This window comes from Vicugna pacos, chromosome 1, assembly GCF_048564905.1.
Source record: "Vicugna pacos chromosome 1, VicPac4, whole genome shotgun sequence".
NCBI classification, from domain to species: domain Eukaryota; kingdom Metazoa; phylum Chordata; class Mammalia; order Artiodactyla; family Camelidae; genus Vicugna; species Vicugna pacos.
The window spans coordinates 74622001-74637619 of NC_132987.1; the positions used below are offsets into that span (position 1 = coordinate 74622001).

Genomic DNA, 15619 nt, shown 5'->3' on the forward strand with positions numbered 1-15619 from the left:
CTCTAGGGCCAACTCATGGCTCATGAGATCCCCAAAGTGGGGCTAACCTAAACTTCTTGTTCCACAATGCATCTTGCACCCTTCTGGGTCCCCATCTCTGTGGCATGCACCAGAGCTGACCCAACCTCCAGAAGCAAGATTTGAGTGGTGATTCCCTACGTCCTGCCCCCAGGGTGGTTTTGTTTCCTGTCACACCTGTGCACAGGAGACGAGCTGTAGAAATCATCAAGTGGTCAAAGGCAGGACTGCCCAGAAAAAGGACAGGATTCCAGAAAGCGGAACAGGAGAAAAGGGAGTAGAGTATCATCAGCCGACAAGGGCAGAGAACCGGCCTGGGAACTGGAGAGCAGTGAGGAGCGTCTGAGCAAGGCTGGCCCTGGAAAGGGAGAGGCTGGGGCCGAGGCCAGGCCAGTGGAAGGAAGGGGAAGAGGGGAACAAGAAACGAGGGCAGGCTAGGCTGCAGCCAGACGGGAAACATGAGACGCTCACATCTGACATGGAAAGAAGGGAGGCAGAAAGGATACAGGGGAAAAGAACTGTTGCCAGGGCACAAGTGACACCAGAGCTCTGCTTCTGACCCTTCTGACCGTCTTACTCTGCCTCAGAATTTCCATTTCTAATAGGGCTCAGTAACAAGCCTTATCTAGAGCTATAGGAAGAGTATGCAAAGATAACACAAAATGGATTGAAAACTGTTCAGAGCACTTCATATGGTATTCACAAAAGGGGAACCTAACCAATCTATGCGGTTTAGCTCTGGTCACCATTGAAAAGGATGGTGGCTCTAAGCCCCCTTTCCAGTTTTCTTACTCTCCGGTTTCACGCACTAAACCACTCACTCAACAGTCACCAATGCCCAAGCTGCTACCCTGTACTAGGACTTGGGATTATAAAGGGAAATAGGCCACTTTCTCCACGTCAGGTTGTGCACAGATGGTGTGGAAGACAGAGACCTAGAGATAACAATGTGTGGAGAAGTGCTATGATAAAGATGTTAACAATGCGTCACTGAGTGGCAGCAGAGGGGGTCACTCCCCGTGTATACCCCTTAGCTTTTACCTGGTTTCTTTCACTTGGAAAGCCCCCTTCCCAACCCTGATCCCAGAGCCATATTCCTTGAAATTGTGACTGTTCTTCAAATCCTAGGTCAAATGCCATTTCTTCAAGAAAGTAGTTCCTACTCCTAAAAAATGGAATCAATCTTTCCATTCTGTGTGCTTCTATGGTACTTTATTTATATCTCTGTTTTAATACTAACCCCAATTAGGTTTTTAAGTTGTGTATGGTGAAGGTATATACGTGTGTGTGTGTATGTGTGTCTCCAGCACTAGGTTATAAGAGCCTCTGACAGCGGGGCTGATGCCTGATTCACCTTCCACAGGCCCGAGCATGGAGGTTTCTTAAAATGTACTCAGAGTCTGTTCAGTTTGAACTACTCTAGTCTCTTTTAGGATGCCAAAGTGAGAAAGCCCTGCTTCATTCTGGCAATAGTGAGTCTTTGTTTGCACAAGCCAAAATTAATTTCTTGTTCTGAAGAGGCATAAAAAAATGGCCTTCAGACCTAAAATGACCCCATCGTTCTTCTATGCTTGGAGACAGGCAAAAAACAAAAACCAAACAAAAGCCTTCAAACTAATCAAAGAATTTTTCACTTGGAAATGACTCTACTTTCCCTATTCAATCCAATGTTTCAATTACAAATGAGGAAACTAAATCCCGAGAAATTCAGATACTGTTTCAGCATCACATAGCCAGAGTCAATGATATCAAATTTCCAGATCCTTAAGTTCAAGGCTCTTTCCAATAGGCCGCATAGTTTACCCTTCACAGAAAGAAGGGGAAATGCATGGTTAAAAAAAAAAAAAAAGAAGAAGAAGAAAGAAATAGCATTAAAATATACAGAGAAAAAAAATTCATTGAAAAGTAGTATACACTATAGAAAAAACTTTTCCTATCAGTCCATTTGTTCATGAAGAAAACCATGTTTTCACTAACATCAGCAAAATTGTTTGTAGAGGTTAAAGTTTTAATTTAAAAACCAGACTTTCGTAGTTTCCAGATTTTTCACCCTTAAGGTCTCCAAACATTCTATGCAGTCAGCAGGGAGAACTGTCCTGAGGTTCTTCTCCAAGGTATGCCAATGTGTTTGGGTGACACTGGTCATTAACAGGTGTTCTTTTTTTTTTTTTTACATTTTTATTGATTCATAATCATTTTACAGTGTTGTGTCCAATTCCAGTGTTCAGTACAATTTTTCAGTCATACATGGACATATACACACTCATTGTCACATTAACAGGTGTTCTTAACAGTTGTGGAGGTAAAATAATACATCAAGGCTATGTTGAGAGGTGCACGTTCACACCTGCTCTCTCCCATCACGACTGAGGCAAATGCAGCAGAGGCACTCAAACCTGAGCGCTCACTCCATCCCAGTTCTGCTGTTAATGCCGGAACCCCTGCCTTTTCTCTGCCCTTTCCCAGGTCACTGCTGCCCCACCCCCACCCTGACAGAGCTGACCCAATATTACAGATGTCCTGGGTTGGCACGCACAAGCACAGATGCACACACAGAATAGTAGGTGTAAGCACTACATTTGAATTTAAAACTTACTGGATTCCAATTCCAAATAAGGATAACTTACTGGGTTCCAAAGCTGAACAGCAACATATATATGTATATATATACGTATACACACATAACAGGGAAATATTATATATTTATGTTACTCAGATACATAATATATACACGTATTATGTGTCTATCTAGCTGGCCAGTGACATATATGTCATTCAGATAAAGACCACCTAGTTTTAAAAATTCTTTCAATTGCTGCAGAGATAGACTGTGAAAACCGGTTTTCAGTTAGAGAATTCTCCCCCACCCTCCCCGCCGCTGTGCCCTTCCCCAGGCCTCCCAAGGACAGGGACGGGGCATGGGGTTTGGGGCCAGCTACATAGGGGCTTAACTATTAGTCCTGCTATTTACCATTTGTGTGATCTGGAGAAAATGACTTAACCTTTCTGGCAGATACTTTCCTTCTTTCTAAAATGAGGATGTTAAGGGTCGAGGTGACGCAGGCCGCGGAGCTGCATGGGAGTGCTCAGTAAATACCGGCTATTGTGCTGAAGGTGATGAGGAGGAGGAAGCGGAAGAGGGAGGACGACGGTGGCCTCCACTTAGTGAGTGCTGTCTGAGTTTCAGAATCTCTCAGTATGTCTTGGAAGAACTTGGCTGCTAGTTGGGGAATGTTAAGCTGGAGGTAGAGAAAAGAGAACTAGTGACAAAGCCGGGTCGGAGTGGGCGTCCATGAATGGCTAGCACTTAAAGTGTGATTTTCCTGTCTTGAGCTTATATATACCTGTACACACGTCCCTTCCTGCTGCTGGGAAGAGGGCATTCACATCGTGAGTGCAGCATCTTTTGAGGAGTCAAAGACATTTTTCTTTTTTCTTTTTGCTTAGAAGAACTGGACTTTACAAATCAGGGTGAACAAATTCCTCTGTCTCCCCATGGTGGCTAATCAGAGAATTTCCAGTTACAGCAGCAGGCCCCGCTATTTGCAAACTCTGGCAATCCTACTAACTGGGAGATACACTGTAGGTGGCAGAACAAATACCCTTTCTGGAGTCAAGGAGTCAGAGTGCACAGCCAGGCGGTGAGCTGAGCTGCTGCTGTGGTCTGGACTGTACAAAGTACAACAGGAAGGAGGAAGCCCCAGCCTACCCGGATGTGCCCTGAATGACAGAGCCATTTAACGCCTGCCTAAGATGCCATTCTGTTTGCAAACACATAGTACTGGCTGTACCACCTGACAAAACAATTCCATCAGAAAGCCTGAAGACAAATGACTCATGTTAAAAGAGGCCTGTGCATCATGTCAGCGATGACTCCACAGGCGTCAATTAAGCATGGAAAAGACTTGTTCTGAAGCACGACCATCTGGCATTTCCCAAGGAGCTGTAGTCAATGGCTGATAAAACACAAGTGACCATAACTAGAAAGAGATTCAGCAACCCTCTCACTGCTCAAAAGCAACAAGAGCCCAAGAGGACTATGAACATGGAAAAGCCCCCAAAGAAGAGGCGAGTAAGGGAAGGCTGCCAGCACAGCTCTTCCTCCTGCATAGAAAGCAAAGATCTAGGGTTGCATGAGGTCGTCTTGTCTGCCACCAAAAAGCCGACTGCTCCTGGGGCTGCTTGGGAGTTTGTCTGGTAGTCCAGGGATGAAGTCAATTGTTATGTCTCCAGGTGAGAGAAAGGATTGGCAGTGGTCCATCTCCTGCTCCTGGAAGTGCTTTCCAAGTAACAGAATCTAGGACTTTGCCCAGCACATGAGACCAAGATTACTGTAGTCCAAACCTCTTTCCCTAGAATCCTTGTGTTAACCAGCTTTTGAGTGGATGGAAGAGAATACATTTAACAAATCTAATGTGAATGGTATTACAGTACAAAACCCCCAGGAGAGAGAGAGTGGCTGATGCAGAAGTGCCTTTCAAGGCTTCGGTTCTAGATCAGCTGTGCAGACACCTGTCTAAATATATAGGCGAAGCTTCAAACACCACCACCTCATCACACCTAATGACTACCTGTGATGAGAGCCTGCATTCTCTATTTCTGGCTTTTCCAACAACAAAAATAAGCATCTTTATACTCAGTCCTAGTTCTGGACCTATTCTTAATGCTAATCTGTTTTTTGTTTCTTTCTCCACTATCCAAGGTCAGATAAATGAGAAGGGAAATACTTATCAACATCAATTTTGATCCAGATCTAAATTGTTCATGACTTCTTATTCATCATCCTTGATCTCTCCTTTTTTTCTCTAAGTGATTCAAGTAAATGCACCACTCACATGCCCTGGTCCCCACATTAAGAAAGTAATGTTCTTAGAATGAGTCTGTAGAGTAAAAATAAAACAAAAAGACCCAAACAGCAAACAATAGTGCTTCCATTCTCTTGAGTCCCTTTTGCAAATGATGCAGTGTACTTAAATCTCTTTACAGCGGTCGCATCAGTGTTAAGTTTTTGGTTGGAAATAAAGAAGTTTTAGTTAAGGTCACCGACAATTATTTTCTCAGCACAATAGAAAAGCAGCCCAACCCATTAACAACACTAAAATGGCAGAAGCAAACACAGTGGGAACAAGTAGGAATAGAATACCTGGGATTGCCAGATGGGAAAGGGGGACGTTGTGGAGGTGAGTAGGGAGCGAGGCCATCCAGTCGGCATTGCAGACCTCCAATGATGTCTTTGTCCCGCTGGGGTTGGGGGAGCAGATGGTCCCCATCCTGAGTTTCCTCCTTACCTTCCTAATAGCTAGCATCCCTCTCTGTCAGTCAACTGCCCAGGCTCAGCCCAGCGCCACTCACTCAGCGATCATCATTGCCCCGGGCTCTCTAGCATTTCAGAGTCACCTTTGTCACGCCAGTCTTGCCAAAAGGCCGTTCCGCTGGGTAGACGGGGCAAATAGGTTCCCTGGCCCCCGGCACCCGCAGTCCCTACCCTCTCCGGCTCAGCTGCTCTTCCACTCCCTTAATCTGCTCAGCCCCGGCTCCGTTAAACTTCTTAGGTTCCCCCTCTGAGGCCGGGGAAGGTGGGCTCCTCGAGTTAAATCTTACAGAGACTGAACGTCCTACGAGCAGCCACGCCCGGAGCCACTCACACGACAGGTGCCCACACGGCATATGGACACGCCGGTGGGTCTATACACATGTGAGCGCCCGGACGCAGCATCCTCAGCCCGATTCACGCTTCTGTGTGTGTCTCTGGGCTGGCACATACGCTGGGCCTGCCTGCTATCCCTCCCCCGGCTCCTCAGCCCAGGTTCCCCCGGCCCTGTGGCTTCCCGAAGGCGCCCAGAAGTGTAACCGGCGGCACCCGGACTCCGGCAGCCCCGCCCCGCACTGCCGGGCAGATTTGCCGGGCGAGGCGGCCGGTGATTGGCCGCTGGCGGAGCGCGCTCCGATTGGCCCGCGTCCTCCCGGGCTGCCCCTCCGAGCAGCGCCCACCCCTCCACTGCCCGCCGATACCCCCGCCTTCCTGCGCGTAGACGGACGCCGCCGCAGGGGCTGCGGGCCGGGCAACCTGCGCGCTCGGGCTCGTCGGCTCTTGGGTCAGAGAAGTCTTCATTCCTCCGGCTTTTCACGCAGTCAGGACTCAGATGTCAAACGCAACCGTACGTTTCCTTCCTTTTTTCTCCGACACACACACACACACACACACACACACACACACACACACACGGCAGTTACACAGGGTAATACATTTTTAATAAACCACAGAAGCAGCAGAAATATGAGAGGTAAAAAGGCCAAGGAAGGTGAAGAATATCGTATTAGGATGACGTCAAGGATGATTTGTGTTTCAACCATTACTCAGTTAAGATTCATCTACACACCACTTCTTCCCATTTTACAGGGAAGGAAATAGATGCTTCACACTTGTGTTGCCCGTTGTTTGGAACCTTCTAAATTCTTCATCCCATTTGCTCTTCACTGTGTCCCATAAGGCAAGGAGGTTTGCCGATATGATCCCCCTTTCATAGATGAAAGTCCAGGCGCCTTCTAGGAACAGTTTCTGTGGTGGCACCATTTGGAAACCCTATTTTGGAATGAGACCCTGGAGCCCTGAGGTCTGTAGGCATACCAACCCATTTCTCTACTTTCTGCAACATTCCCTTCTCTTTCAAATGATCCTTTTCCATGGTGCAAACGTTATGGTCTCTAATGGTAAGAGAATCTTGCACATCAGTAATCACTGAAACACCTTGGCAGCCAGGCCAGTCAAGAAAAACACCCTGACCTTGATGTTGGGGCCCAGCAGGGCTTCAGGCCAGGCAGCTCTTCAGTGACTCGGGATGGGCTTATGGGAAAAGGAAACTGCAGTCTGTGCCAAGACTGAAGGCTCAGATACAGACAGATCTGCAGGTCAGCTGACATTTAATCACCAAAAGTCCTCACCTCCTCTCAGAGGTAACCACACAGCAGCAATGCAGCTACTTTTCTATACACGTAACTTCCGCTGCATGTTGCCCCCTTTTGACATCTTACTAAATTTCCTCTTCTGGGCTATTATTAACATTCACTTAAGACTGCTTTTCAGCCTTTTGAGCTGTGTAACATTACCAAAAGTCTGTTCGTTTGTTTTTTACTGGAGGAGTATGCCTTGGTTAATAAAAAGAAAGTCTACACTATTTATCATATAGCTTCTAATTCTTAAAGAACACTTCAAGGTAGTGCTCTACATATTGGGAATAAGTCACCTAGCTGTTTTAGTCGATGGAATTCCCCCATCTCCCCTACCACCCCTCAAAAAATAACACTATGAAGGAATAGCCCAAGATTTATTTTGCAAATGTCACCTTTCTGGACTTCCTTTGAACTAAAAAAAAAAAAAATTTTGTTTTAATTTCCAAACACAAAACTTATGAAAGCAGCCTACGCCAAACAAAATGTGTTCTTTAAGCTCTACTGTGGAGTGTCAGTTTCAATGTCTTTTTTTCCCCTTATTTTTCAGCTCTTTATGGGAGGAAGGAGCATAATAAAAAAGCATTAAGCCCTAGACTTAGAGACATCACTGTGTGAGAACTTGAAAATAGGAGAAGTAGAACCACTTCAGAATGAGATGTTTTACACCTCTGGTAGTGTTTGCAATTAAAACTATTTGCTTTGTCCAAGAAAACAGTTCAAAAGAAGGCAACACTCTCCATATGTTCTTGAATCAGTCATGGAGGAAATTTTGCGGGTGAAAACACAGTCTCTAGTATGGTACTCGGCACATAGCAGGGGCTCAATAAATATTTGTCAGAAGAAGGGAGATGCTTGGGAGAACACACTCTGCTGGGTTCTGGGTAGCACCTCAGAGCAGCGTTTTTCAAACTTTAATGTGCAAATCAGCTGTATTCTGACTGAGCTGGTCTGAGACAGGCCCGAGGTTCTGCATTTCTAACAAGATTCTAGCTGGTGCTGATACTGCTGGTTCAAACGACATCTTGAATAACTAGCAAGGCTTTAGGAACCAGACTCATGTTTGATAGGTGGAACATGTATTGTGTTTTCCTTCTCTTTTCTAAGATTTTATAATATTTTATGTCACTTTTATAATAAAAAAATTTGCATTAAAAATCCCAGCTAAGAATTTCTAACTATTAGAGAATAGTTTTTCTGTCATACATTGTAATGGAAACCAAATTATCAGTGGGATTTTTATACTATGACACAGTTGCTTTCGATAAACTAATTTTAAAATAAGAAAAACTTTTATAATTTGGATAGTTAATCTTTTCTTCTACTGTATTATGAAATTTATCAAAGGGAGAGGAGACCAAGTAAACAGGAGGACTGAAATTTTAAAGCAAGTCAGTCTCTCTCTCTCTCTCTCTCTCTCTCTATATATATATATATAATTGAAGTATAATCAGTTTACAATGTTGTGTCAATTCCTGGTGTACAATATAATGCTTCAGTCATACATGAACATACATATATTCATTTTCATATTCTTTTTCACCATAAGTTACTACAAGATATTGAATATAGTTCTCTGTGCTATACAGTATGAACTTTTTGTTTATCTATTTTATGTATATTATCATAAAATCTTGAACTCCCCAGTCATCCTGTCCCATGCTCTTCCCTCCCTACCCCCATAACCATGTTTGTTTTCTATGTCTATAGTCTGTTTCTGTTTTGTAAATAAGTCCGTTTGTCTTTTTTTTTTTTTTAAGATTCCACATATAAGTGATATCATATGGTATTTTTCTTTCTCTTTCTGGCTTACTTCACTTAGAATGACAATCACCAGGTCCATCCATGTTGCTGCAAATGGCATTCTTTTATTCTTTTTTATGGCTGAATAGTATTCCATTGTATAAATATACCACAACTTCTTTATCCAGTTATCTGTCGATGGACATTTAGGTTGTTTACATGTCTTGGCTATTGTAAATAATTAGAGAAAGTCAGTTTTAATCAGTAATTACAACCAAGGGAGTGTTTATCATGTACAAATCATGCTGACTGGTGCTAGGAATGGAAGAAAAGTTAAATAAAAGTTGGAATCTGATGAGCCTCAGATAATAATTCAGGAGAAAACAGAGTAAAATATGTGAATTCCAAAATGTAATGTGAGGCTGAATGCAGGGATAATAGAGATACATGAGGAGGACAATAAAGAGGTATGCATTTTTATGAGGGAAGGAACAAAGGATGCATTATTAGAAGAGGTAGCATTCAAGCCAGGTCTGGAATTCTGAGAAAAGTTTTTGCAAGTGGAAAATGGGTGGAGGGTTTTGGTGCAGGAAAGGGATTGTGTAGCTGAGAAAACATAACCAAAGCTGTGAAAATGAATGGGAGATGTGAGAAACAAAAACCACACAAGAGTGGCAGCACGTGGAGTATATGGGAAATACAGCTCAGTTATTCTCACGAACCTCACAAGAGCCCAACGAGTTAGTTCTATTCCTACCCCCAACAGACAAAGGGCACTGATGCTTAGAGGCCCCGTAACTCTGCCCACGAGCTCCTAGCTGGTTAGTGGCAGAGCTGTGACTCCAAGTCTCTTGATCATTATGTCACTGGCTTCTCATTATATGTTACCTATTATTATTGTAAACCTGGTAAAGGATGTTTATGACCAAAGTACATTAAGGAGTTTCGACCATTTTCCCCTATAGATAAAAGGGGCCATTGCAGGTTTTTGAGAAGGGTAGTAGAATGATCCACGTTGTATTTTAGGAAGATAACTCCGGCACAGTGAAGAACTATTGGAGAAAGACAGTCTTTCAGGTAAATCACTGAAATCGGCTATCTAAGCAAGAACAAAGTGAGAAAGCACGCTGCAGTGCTGGCACATGGAGACTGCGTGCTGGGCCTTTTAAACTATGGCGCTTGCCACTCCAACCCCACTTCTCATCTCCAAGGACCTATAACTCAAGGGCCTGAGTGGACCACTTGGAATTACTTTCATCACATGAAAAGTCTCATCAAACTGTCCATTCATTTTTATCATATGTGACCAAATGTGTTTCTGTGAATACGTCTACAAATTTTGTTTTCTTTTCTGGAAATGTTTTTCTCCATTATTTGATCCAGGACCCTACTGAATTCCTAAAGAGGTGACAGTAGGCTTTGCCTTTTCTTAGAAGCTACATTATATTTTGGAAATGTTTAAGATGGTTCAGTTTCTTTCGAATGACTGCATAAACGAACACCAATGGTCCTAGGGCAGCTTGCCATTTGGGCAGATCTGGTTGGCAGGGCAAGATGGCCTGGATTTTCCTTGACTGAAGGCACCCTAAGAGCCTTGGAAGAAACACACTGACTTAATGATACTGGGGCTGGGGCTGTCTCTGGCCCCACATCTAAGACCCTGTGCTGTCTTACCTCTGAGTCTGTGTGCTAGATGGGAAAGGAAGAGACCTCAAAGAGGATTAGCATCCAGGCATGTGTTTGGCCCAGAGACATTGCCTGGAGGTGAGAGAAGTGGTATGATCCTTGAATTCCATAGTAATGTCTCATTCACGATTTTTTTTTCCTGGCTGGAGGGTGTGGGGAGGGTGAGGGACTGACATGAGGCGCCCAGTAAATGAAAGATGGGGTGGAGTGGAAGCCTGCTCTGCTTTGCGCCTCATACTCGCAAAGTTTATCCCTAGTCATTCCCAACCTCCTTTCCCCAATTCAAGACCAGAAAACTATGTGATACGGATCAGAGTAGAATGAAGAAATGTCACCCATGTGGGTGGTGCTAAGGACATGATGACAGTAGCAACAATTACCTTCAGGAACAGTGACATCACTGCAGCAGCTCGAGACACTCAGGAGTCTTCATGTAAGGGCAGGTAGCCAAGCACACTGCCTTGGGAACACAGATGATACAACTCAGACATTCAGGAATGAGTCAGGAGCTGGGGATCAGTTACTTTGTTGACCAGGGCTAGAGCCATTATTGTGACCCAGTTCCAGATCATACCCAGGTGAGTGCCTTTAAGAATGTGAGTGAGAGAGCAGCGGCTGGTTAAACAGGAAGTCACTAGTGTGGTATCACCTCATGCTCACCCAGCATTTAAGCCCACACAGGGATTCTGTAAGGAGACAGAAGTGAATGCCACAGTAGCCGGCCAAAACATTGTTCCTCCTGAACGTGAAAGCTTGGTGGTCAGGCAGGTTCTGGGAGCCTCTCTGCCTTTTATATTATTAGACATCAAGTGTTTCTGGTATATTCAAAGAAAATTTCCTTTAACAACACAATGTTGCTATCATACTTCTTAATCATTTATTTACTTCTTTACTTATTTAGTTTTGCTACACATTAAAAAAAATTACATATATGTACTGCTCATTATTTCTAAGAATGTTTAGAGCTTTAGCTTTTTAAACTTAGTTATCAAAGGAATAAAGCCAACCACAAAATAAGAATTAATTCAAAAAGATACATACACCCTGCTATTAACAAATGTTGCTATAATACTTTTGAGAGAAGCTAAAAACAAGGGATGATGGTAAAATTAGTTTAATGTCCATTTATTCCTTCTAGTGCGCCATACTCCTGCACGCTCTTCCACTCCCCCTTGCCACCCACCCCATCACCAAAAAGGCAACTGAGAGGCTGAAGACCTTTATTTTCCAGTTCGTTCGCTGGTCAAGCTGCAAAGTGCCTGATTTAATATGTTATGGAGCCACCTTCTGGTAGTAAAGGCACACTTCATGCGCACAGTGAGTTCGCTCTGTTTCAATGACCCTGAAAAAATATCTCCACGTCACCGGCACTGGTAAGAACAGCTGGGAGGTTATATAAAATACAGATTCCTGGGTCACACTGCAACCCTACTGAATCAGATCCCCTGGGGTGCCTTTTTTTCTGCCTTTTCAAAAAATTTCCTCGGGGGACTTTTATGTCCCAAAAGCTTTAAATCAAGACTTTGAAATGTCAGTCAATTTTTGCAGTTCTTGTCCATGTTGTATGTAAATTTAAGCAATCAGAGAAAACCATTTTGGTTTAACTGGCAGGAAAACCAAGTGCTCTCCCTAATTACCCCGCCCCAAGGTTCCTGGAATTATGAGTGACATCAGCTCTTAGGAGAACACGTGTGTACTAGTATGTATATTCGTAATCATTTGACCTGCAGTCGAAATTAGAATGACCTCTGTACATTTGTTATTCATTTAGCAGAGTTAATTTTTAAAAGGAGTACATTCTTTTTTAATGACCTGATTCTGCATATTGGGTTGCTGGCATCAGTTGGAAATACGATGATGCCGCATCACCCAAGGAGTAAATATCAGGGTAACTGGGAGCAGATATTGTCCTTCTCTCCCAACTTCATTATTAAAGTTACAAGTTTGAAAAAACAACTTCAACCAACGTAAATAATTCTTGTTTTAAAAAGACAAAGTAAATAAATTTCTAAGTAAATAAAAATAATAAATCTTTGGTGTTTTTCCCTTATCAACTCTCTCTGAAGGTAGCAGGGCTGATGGAAGATTGACCTTTTTTCCAGTCATATTCTGTATTTTCCCTCCTGCAGCTGTAAAACTGCATCTTTACACACTGAAGCCATTCCTTCCTCTCCTCTTTATTACTTTGCTTTACTCAAATCTTTGACTTCTTTTGCTAGGCCTGGGATGACTGGAACATTTTTTACATAAATATGGAACTGATATTCTAAGGTCATGCTGCAACCGGCAAAAATTTGAATTGTGGTTTTGGGAGTAGTTTTCTAATAAAGCATTTACATTGGTTACATACTCTAGCCTCTTGGACAGCTCAACATTTTCTCTACCCTCTCCCCACATTCAGCACCCAGGATGAGATGCTCTGACCTCAGCAAGCCAGTCTCAGAAGATACTTAGTGATGTCCTCAGAGTGAGGAGAATGAAAGGCCAGGATGGGAGTCACCTTTGGCGCTTCCAACACCTTCACAGTGGCAGGACTGGTGTGTGTGTGGCCCGAGAGCAGAATTCCCCAGCTCTACCACCTGAGATGCCCTGACCCTGGGGAAGGGTAAACGTGTACTCTCTGGAGCCCCGTAAGGCAAGCACTTATCATGGCATTTCTTTCCAGTTGCATGTTTTGTTTGTTTGTTTAACAAATTCATTCAAACTTTGTTATATGTAGACTACACTTGAATAAAATTGATGTTCTAGATGTGCTATGTTTATCTTGTGGCTTCGAGTCCCTTCTGGCACACACCCATATCCCTGGGCATTCATGTCCCCCAAGATGAAAGTCTCAGGTCTGAGGGAAAGGTACCAAAAAGCTTATTAGACACAGCAAAGATTCTTGGTTCACTCAAGCTCCAGCCCACTCGGTGAGGTGGAAGACCACACGTGGATGTGAGGCCACAGCTTGAACTAGTATTCATTTGCCCAAACCTTAGGCAACTTGGAGCAACAGCAGGTTAACAGTCAGTGACATAGGCCAGATTTCTCTTGCCACTGGAGACGTGACTATCTCCTTCAAAGAGCAGGGGACCAAAAAATTCCTACCTAAGACTTCTACTCTCCATCAGGTAAAAGCTTCACCTATAGAACGAACTCCCATGGCTATTCTTCGACATGTTGAGATCTGTTCTTGCTCTCAGAGTTTCAGACCACAGCTCCTCACCTGGCTAACTGGTGTTCTTCCCCCGGAGTCTTACTGAGAGTAACTGACATATAACATTGTGTAAGTGTGTACAAGGTGATGAGGTGATACATGCATATGTTGGGAAATGTTAACCACAATAAAGTTAGTTAACACATTCTTCGCATCACATAATTACCTTTTTTTGTTGTTATGGTGAGGACATTTAAGATCAATTCGTTTAGCAACTTTCAAGTATACAATACAGTATTGTTAACTACAGTCACCCTGCTGTACTTTAGATTCCTCAGAATTTGTTCCTCTTACAACTGGAAGTTTGTGCCCTTTGAACAACATCTCATTCCCCTCACCCCTGACGGTGTTTGTGTGTCCTTAGTTTAGTCTTCACTGATTCCCTGGGTCTGGCTTTCCTCTCGGCACCTGTGGATATCTGACTGATTCCACCCACAGGAGTGAAACTTTGAAACTGACCTAGAAACCTGTTCAATCTAAGGCATCTGTCAACCCACCCAGATTTAGACCCTGGTCTCCTCTAGCCTGACTGGCCTTGCACAATAAGAACATTTTGAAGAATATAGATGTAAGTGGATGTACTGGTCCATGACATGGAATGAGTCAAACAAAATCTCAGCTCACCAGATTGAGTTAGAGACTGTCACCTCAGTTCTCTGTTCCACAAGGGACTTTTCTATCTCTCCTTCACTCATTTGCCATGATCCAGACCATTCGTGCACACAGTACTGAACTGAGTGCTAACCTGGCCCAGGGCTTCTGCTCACTCTGGCGGTGCTGAGCTGTCTCCAGGGCATTCCAGTCCCACAGAGGAGTTCACCGCATGCATTTCCTTACCTCTGAGTTCTGATTTGAACATGATACCCAAGCAACACAACAGACTAAAAAGTTTGGTCTCAGTAAACCAAACTTAAGTCTCAGTGTATCTTCAAAGTAAGTATTTACTGAACACATACAAATTGGTCAAGCTGTTTGGTAAAAATTTGGAAAGAGGACTAAAGTTCTCTAGGAGAAGAAAGGGAGGTGGTTGCTGGGTCTTCTGCCCCTACTTCTGCTTGGGGAGCCCCAGGTGGGAAGCTGCACCCTGAGCCAGAGCCCGCCCCCACTATGCCCATGGCTGGGGTCCCGCCGCGGGCACTGCTGTAACTGTGAACTGTTTCCATAATTTCTGCTAAGGTGTCAACAGAAAACACTGCTCAAGGGCTTGAGCAGGAACTGGAGTTTCTCTCTTGGGTGAATTCCGGAGAGACAGCTTAGTCTCCTTTGATATAAAGTGGTTTAATGGTGAGAGGAAAAGTCTGCCCTGGAGTTCTGGGGAAATCAAAGGGCTCCATTCATTTCCTTAAGAAAGAAAAACTGATTGAAGTTTTGGTGGGTCCCAGCCAGTACCTACGGCAGAATAGGACCCAGAAATGAAACAAAAACAGTCAACGTGCAGGATGAATCCTCATTTATTTTCTTCTGAACTTCGAGATTAAATAACACCCAGAAATAGAGAGGAAACTCCTCCAAAGAAATGGATCTTGGTATCTTGTCATACTGACTAAGGGCTGTAATGTTTGGAAAAATAGGCTGGTTTTGAATCAAATTAAGCATTATTTATTAGGGTCTTAAGAACTTTCTTCCTTAAGCTTTCTTTTTGGAAAAAACTTTTTAAAAGTTTGCAAAAATAAAAACAGTAAAATAAAAAAACCCTACATATTCCCTTTACCTAGATTTATCTATTGTTAATATTTTATCACCTGCTGTTCTCTCTCCCTGCATGTAAATGTACATATGCATGCATGCATGTATGTGTGTATTACATATCCATGCCCACATACCCACCTGAGAGTAAGTTATATACATCATGGCCATTTACCCTAAATACTGCAGTGTGCATTTTCTAAGAGTAGGAAAATTCTCTTAGATAACCACAGCAGAGTTATCAATACTTTAATCTAGTTTTATGCTTATATTTCAGTTTTCTCAGCTGCTCTGACAAATGTCAGATCTGATTTGCCAGATTTCTTTTATAGCTTTTAT

The 15619-nt window shown here is 43.4% G+C and overlaps 1 protein-coding gene and 1 long non-coding RNA gene across 5 annotated transcripts in view; one reads left to right on the plus strand and one right to left on the minus strand.

The window, feature by feature from the left end:
- Positions 1-5893, minus strand: part of PLCXD2 (phosphatidylinositol specific phospholipase C X domain containing 2) — a 47134-nt gene extending 41241 nt beyond the window's left edge. For 3 of the 4 annotated variants that reach the window (XR_012074762.1, XM_072965452.1, XM_072965451.1), the window contains exon 1: positions 5162-5884. Coding sequence is in view for 3 of the 4 variants with exons in the window: in XM_072965452.1 (XP_072821553.1) it covers positions 5162-5230 (69 nt within the window). In the remaining variant the exon portion in view is untranslated. Of the gene's footprint in view, positions 1-5161 lie in introns of all 4 variants that reach the window. The other variant, XM_006217323.3, reaches the window with a different exon arrangement.
- Positions 5894-6050: 157 nt separating this feature from the next.
- On the plus strand, positions 6051-13073 carry LOC140698243 (uncharacterized). The gene is made up of 3 exons (XR_012075897.1): positions 6051-6176; positions 11534-11768; positions 12797-13073. It is a non-coding gene; the product is annotated as an uncharacterized lncRNA (long non-coding RNA).
- Positions 13074-15619: the final 2546 nt, after the last annotated feature.